The 7,067-nt window shown below is 40.9% G+C and overlaps 1 protein-coding gene across 1 annotated transcript in view; it reads left to right on the plus strand.

Annotated features, from left to right (window-relative positions):
- The first annotated feature begins 4,235 nt into the window (after window positions 1-4,235).
- The window catches only part of UMPS (uridine monophosphate synthetase), a 24,655-nt gene continuing 21,823 nt past the window's right edge, over window positions 4,236-7,067 (plus strand). Inside the window, exon 1 of the mRNA XM_006775001.2 lies at window positions 4,236-4,447. Coding sequence (XP_006775064.1) covers window positions 4,259-4,447 — 189 coding nt within the window. The 5' untranslated portion in view covers window positions 4,236-4,258. The remainder of the gene's footprint in view (window positions 4,448-7,067) is intronic.

Consider the following 7,067-nt stretch of genomic DNA (forward strand, 5'->3'; position numbering starts at 1 on the left):
CATCTCTGTGGAGTCCAGGCTAGGCAAACACAGTATGTGAGCTTTCAGTGGCTTCATTTGTATTATGGTTTTTCTTAACTATGTAAAATCTCGGGATCACATACTCCACTAAGGGAAGCTACTATGTTTGTATTCATTTAATAAACACTCTAAGGCTCTGGTTGTTTCATTAACTCTAGAGGATTAAAAGGCACTGCATTTTGTTCACAGACTACACATTAGAAAATATTCATGTGAGAAACCTATACAGAAAGAGAACGCAGAGGTATCATAGGCCGTATTTTCTTCATCACTTTTTAAAATATATTTTTATTGATTTCAGAGAGGAAGGGAGAGGTAGAGAGATGGAAACATCAATGATGAGAAAGAATCATTGATGCGCTGCCTCCTGCACCCTCCCCCCACCCCACTGGGGACCGAGCCCGCAATCTAGGCATGTGCCCTTGACCTGAATCGAACCCAGGACCCTCCAGTCCACAGGCCGATGCTCATCCACTAAGCCAAACCATCCAGGGCCATCACTTTTAATATATGTAGAAGTTAAAAAGCAATTACTCTAAGGCAAATTTTCATCTTTGAGGGATATTTGCGGAAAGCCTGCAATAATACTCATAGGCTATTGCGTTTCCCTGTCAGCCTGTTTGCTGGGAGATTCTAAACTGTGGTCAGATTTAGTTTCTATTCAAATGTTCAAGATTAACTGCTTATTCACATAACTTATTTTGGATAGTGATAATAGCTGGGAAAATGGAGGGTGGTGGAAAAACGTGCAAATAAAATTATTGGAGTCCCAACTCTGGAGGCTTAATTTAAGCAACCTAACTTGCTAGCCCAAGAATAGCTAGAATAAGAGTTCCATCATGCCTGACTTCTTTCAAGAAATGAATCCACATCCAGGAGTACTATGGAAACTGTTACCATGATCTCAAGGACTGTGGTTATGAATTTGAAGTTAACAAACGTACATATTCTCTTACTAACTTAAGCCATATCTGTCATCTCTATGTTTGATTTTTTTTTTTTTTTGCCCTGGTGCTTTTACCTGTTTCTGCCAAACTTCAGCCTACTCTATGGGGAAAGTGAGTGAAACTGTAGTTAAGACAAATGTGAAGACTGAAAAAACTAAAGATCCTCTTTAGAGTGAGATCCTAGTCAGAGAATAGTAGTGATCAAAGTGCAAACTGTTAGAAAATACAGATATATGTACATCTGTACATGTATATAGTGTATAATATATGTATATGTTATTGCTCATATGCAGAAATCTATCCATTTGAAGACAGCCCAGATGGGTCAGTTTTTCTATTGAAAAACGATTCAGGGCCATTCAAAATCATTAGGGCTGGTGGGTAGAGTTAGAATCTACTCAATTAGGAATTATTCGCAGTCTTGAAGTCCACAAAACCAAATCAACAAAGCCTGAAGCATAATGGGGCCATCGCTTAGGATATTATGCTTACATGGAGTCAGAAGTACCTTTATATTTGAATTATTAACAGTTGGTTTGCAAACTGCACTGGCACCTTTTGGTTTTGAGTGACCCCTCCCCACCAAGTCCTTTGGGGTGGCTTCTCTGGCTATTCAGATAAAAGGGCCTTCTCCATAAGTGGACAGGTTTCCCCATAGGGACCACTACACATATACATATAAGTTCATACTTTCATCAGGCTTGTCAATAATTGGTTTAAAAATCACTCCACAGTATTGATAAATAGCTCTATATTTTCAAGGTGCAGAAGAATTCCACAGCCTTAATTATTTCAGTGTCTTGCTGGTCTGCCTTAAGTGTATCTTCTGGGTTTTAGTTGTCATATTGTTTTTAAAATTTTCAGCAGTTATTCATTTTGTATGCACACAATGTCGTTTTGTAAATGTAGGTTGTAAATATTTTATTTGTAAGTCAAATTCACTCATGTGTAATGTTGTAAAGTGATGACCTGCTGTCTTGTCATTACTATAGTAAATGTTATAAGTTATGGATTGAAACTTCAAAATGTACATCTCACAAGTTATTCATGCCTATAAATATACTATACAAAAGATGATTATTTCTGGTGGCTTTTTTGTTTTCTAATTAAAACCTTTGTTCAAAAAAGTAATTTTCTCTCTTTCCCCAAATATATGAAAGCTTTTGATAAGGTAAAAATATTACAACACTTTTTGCCCAGGATTTTGGATAGAAAGTAACAATTTTGTAACTTGGAGAAGAATCCTAAGGCATTTTTTTTATTTTTAAGTATTTTTATTGATTTCAGAGAAGAAGGGAGAGGGAGAGGGAGAGAGAGATAGAAATATCAATGATGAGAGAGAATCATTGATGAGCTGCCTCCTGCATGGCCCCTACTGGGGACTGAGCCTGCAATCCAGGCATGTGCCCTTGACTTGAATCAAACCTGGGACCCTTCAGTCCTCAGGCCAGCGCTCTATCCACTGAGCCAAACTGACTAGGGCCATTTTTTGTTTTTTAATATGTTATTGATTTTTTACAGAGAGGACGGGAAAGGGCTAGAGAGCCAGAAACATCAAAGAGAGAGAAATATCGATCAGCTGCCTCCTGCACACTGCCTACCAGGGATATGCCTGCAACCAAGGTACATGCCCCTGGCCGGAATGAACCAGGACCCTTCAGTCCACAGGCCGAAGTTCTATCCACTGAGCCAAACCAGTCAGGGCCATTTTTTTTTTATTTTTAAAAATGCTGACTAAGCCTCAGGTGTGAATTGTTAACTGCATTCTAGTGTTGCATTGTGGCAACTTTGTTAGCAAATTGGCAGGCTGTTTGGGCTGGATCTCACAAGTTTATGAATCATAGTGTGAACTCGAGGAATCTGGAGTAGCCTACATAGATATGATCAGGCTTCGAAAGACTCTGCATGTGCCACCCAAGTGCAAAAAAGACTGATTCATAGTACAGTGTCAGCTAGAGTGTTCAAATTGATTGGCTTATTTTGCCAATAAAAACAAAATGTTTTGCCCTAGCTGGTTTTGCTGGGTGTATAGAGCATCAGCCTGTGGACTCAAGGGTTCCTGGTTCGATTCCACTCAAAGGTACATGTCCAGGTTGTGGGCACAGTCCCCAATAGGGGGCATGCAGGATGCAGCCAATCAATAATTCCCTCACCACTGGTGTTTCTATCTCTGTCTTCCTCTTCCTTCCTCTCTGAAATCAATAAAAATATATTTTAAAAAATGTTTTGCCTTAGCTGGTTTTGCTCAGTGGATAGAGCATTGGCCTGCAGATGGAAAGGTCCCAGGTTCAATTAATTTGATTGATTTTTCCTCTCCCTTCCTCTCTGAAATCAATAAAAAATATATATAAAAATGTTTTAATATTTGGCTTCTATTTCATCAAGATTTACTACATTTATTTAAAGTGAGAAACAACTGTCAACAGACAGGCTCTTCACACTGGTTGGTCAGCACAATTTCTTCAGAGAAAACGCAGATATACATAAATAATATTGAAATGAAATAGAAATCAATTTGATGAGCAACAATCATTAGCCCTATGGCTTTCTGGGTTGTGTGCTTTAAAGTATTGCCTTCTACACATAATGAGAACTTCCTCCTCTTTAAGAGATTTATTTTAAAGACCGAGTACGCTTGGAATTTCAGATCGGCAGGCCAGGTTACCCTCCTGGATCCCAGTCAATTCATCCTCTGCTCTCCTCCCTCTCTTTATCACCTGTACACGTGCTACATGCCGAGCACCTGAGCTGCTCTAAGGGCAATAAACATACTCCTCCAGGACACACAGAGCCCACAGAGGAGGTAATGAACCTGCTGAGAGATGTATAGTCCCACGTGCAAATTGCTGACATTGTCACGTGACGGATGCTGGGACGTTAAGAGAAAAACTGGGAAAAGGTCCCCGCCTTCGAGAACTTGCACTTCATTTGGTGAAACCAGGTGCGGGGCGTGGCTAGTGACCAGCAAATACAGACGTGCTTGCCTAAGTAGTAGAGCTAATTAAGAGGACTCAGCTTTAAAAAGTGGGCAGGGTTCAGATACAGCCTCTTGAAAGACTTCGCGTCACGTTCTTGGAGCGGATCCACCTATTCCGGGCTTTAAATTCCATCGATCTCCGGCAGAGGCCGCCGACATAAACATAAATCTCAGCCAGGTGCACTGCCGCCACCTGACCCTCGTTACCTGGGCCCCAGGAGAGCGCGCCCGGAGCGAGCCAGCCGCCGGAAAGGGGGCGGAAGGGGCGGGGCTTCGAGGTGACGTCATCAGATCGTCGCCGTGCTGGCGCGCTATGGCTTTTGGCGCGAGTGTGGACGCCTGCACCATGGCGGTCGCCGATACAGCTTTGGGGTCGTTGGTAAAGGGCCTGTACGACGTGCAGGCTTTCAAGTTTGGGAACTTCGTGCTGAAGAGCGGGCTCTCTTCTCCCGTCTACGTAGATCTGCGGGGCATCGTGTCTCGACCACGTCTTCTGAGTCAGGTGTCTGCCCGGAACGGGGAAGAACTGGGCGGGTGGCGGAAAAGGGGACCAGGAGAGGGAGGAGGGCGACAGGAGTTGGGGAGCCGCAGAGCTAAGCGGGAGGGGCGCCCCTGCTGTCGGCCTGGGGAGTCCGCGTGAGAAGCCCGGAGGCCAGGAACTGTCCGTGTTTTGGGGACCCAGAGAGCAGCCTGCTGTTTTACCGCCGACTTGGACACGTGGTTTGCCAGAGTCGGGACTCCAGTTTGGGGCCCGGTCTCGCATAGCTGTGGTTGAAGGGCTTCGGTGTATCTAACCTCGGAAGGTTAGACGTGGGGGAGAGAGAAAAGGGTGGGGAGTTAGTGGCTGTTCAAAGACTTGGAAGGAGGCTCCATTTTGCACTGTGACCAGGAGCAGGAATTAAGGCCTGAGGGTGGACATTTCATGGAGGGTTTCTTGTTGTTTTGTTTTTATGGTCAGTATAAGGGGAAACTTCCTACGCATTAGAGGTTACTAGCACAATGCTGAGCAGATATGAACCCCCTGGGGATTGTGTTCAGCGGTGTGATGGGGTGAGTAGATCCGAGGCAGGGCCTGACGTTGTGCCCGTCTCCTTAACCGCCAGCCGAAGCTGCAGACCGCGCTCTGGGCAGAAGGGGCTGAGTGTGCTGTTCAGGACAGTCGCCACGAGCCACGTGAATATCGAGCAATATGAATTTTTAAATTCACATAGCCACATGTTGCTAGTGACTGTCATATTGGACAGTGCAGGTGTAGAACATTTCCACCGTCATAGAAGTTCTGTCTAGAAGACACGTATGCTTCACCTCTCCGTTAAGGATGTTAACGTCATGTGTGCTTGTTACGGGAAGGATTGGAGCACTAGTTAAATGGGTTGGAAACTCTCACTACCCGGAATCTTGCTGCGGTGCATTTCAGCAGCGCTGCGGAAAAAGTGAGTGACGAGGGGTTCTTCTAATGAAAAATCGATGTGGTTTTTTTTTTAACAAGTCGTCAGTTGACAGGAGACTAAAAATTATTTTTTGATACTAGATCTTGGTGTGGGTGTGATTTTTTTTTGGTAGTTAATTTGGAAGGAGTTCAAAACATTGAGAGACCTCCGTATTATAGAACTTCTTTCATGTCTACTTTATATGGATAGAGTTTCTCAATATTTCTATCCAAAAAAAAAAGCAGTAGAATTTACACTAAACTCTAACTTTCTAGTAGTAAGTACTATTGAACTACAGTAGACACATAAACTAGTGCAAGGAGGAAAAGTGCTGTACGTCTCACTAAAAAAATGCATTTCTGAAATAATCAGTTTTTATGCTATCAAAATTTGAACATTATGTTTTCATTTACTTTATGCTCATAACAATTGTGATAACTCAGTACAGAAGAATTTTTAACACTTAGAGACTTACAGTCACAGGAAATGTAAAGTTTTTCAGACATAAATATATATTGCATTTAAATAAAATTCTTTGGAAATAATGGAATGAAAATATGAGTTCCCCCAAAATATAGGCTTTTCCAGCTTTCATGGCCTAGCATTTTTTTTTTTAATGGAGATGTTGAATATCAAATCACTATAGCATTTGGATCCCATTATATTCACTTAAAAGAGTGATATAACAGTTCTAGGTAATATGTTAATGTTTTTGGTATTCTAGAAATTACATCTTTTGCAACTTAAAAATATTGATAGATTTTTTTCATCTGAGCAAAAGTTTTTGAAGACTTATGATCAACTCTGAGTGCTTGTTTGCTTTTCTGTTTTTAAAATAAGGTGGTGTTCAGTAGGAGTATGCATTCTAGCATTAATATGTGATGATTTACGTGGAAAGGGTATTATAAAATAATGGATTCTGTATTATGAAACTTTTTTCATTCTTTTACATTTTTGTATATTCTTGCATTGATTCTTTTTAAGTAGAATTGACATAACATTATATTAATTTCAGGTGTATAATATAATGATTTAATAATTGTATATATTGCAAAGTGATCACTGCAATAAGACTAGATAATATCCATCACCATACATACTTAAAGAATATTTTTTCTGGTGATAACTTTTACTATCTACCCTTACTTTTAGATATGCAGTGCAGTATTAGTAACTGTAGTCACCATGCTGCACATACATCCCCATGACATTTATTTTATAACTGCACGTTTGTATCTTTTGGCCACCTTCACCCATTTCATTCCTCACACCCGCCCCCAGCTCCCACTTCTGAAAACCACCAATCTCTTCTCTGTATCTATGAATTTGGCCTTTCTTTCTTTTTTTTTGTTTCTTTGTTTTAGACTCCACCTATAAGTGAGATCATACAGTATTTGTCTTTCTCTGTCTAACTTATGTTTTTATCCATTTGTCTATTGATGGATGTCTAGGCTGCTTCCATATCATAGCTATAGCTATTGTAAGTAATTCTGCAATGAACATAGAGTGCATATATCTTTTTCTTTTGATTTTTTTTTTTTTTTTAGATACTTTTCCAGAAGTGGAATTGCTGGATAAAAATACTATAACTTTATAGTGAGAATATTGCAGAATCATCTTCCAAAATTCAGGCTTTATACCCGCTGCTCTAGTAACACAAACATTGAAACACTGGTGCTGGGCTCCAGAGAA

The sequence above is a fragment of the Myotis davidii genome, unplaced genomic scaffold (genome assembly GCF_000327345.1).
Source record: "Myotis davidii unplaced genomic scaffold, ASM32734v1 scaffold9, whole genome shotgun sequence".
Classification (NCBI taxonomy): Eukaryota; Metazoa; Chordata; class Mammalia; order Chiroptera; family Vespertilionidae; genus Myotis; species Myotis davidii.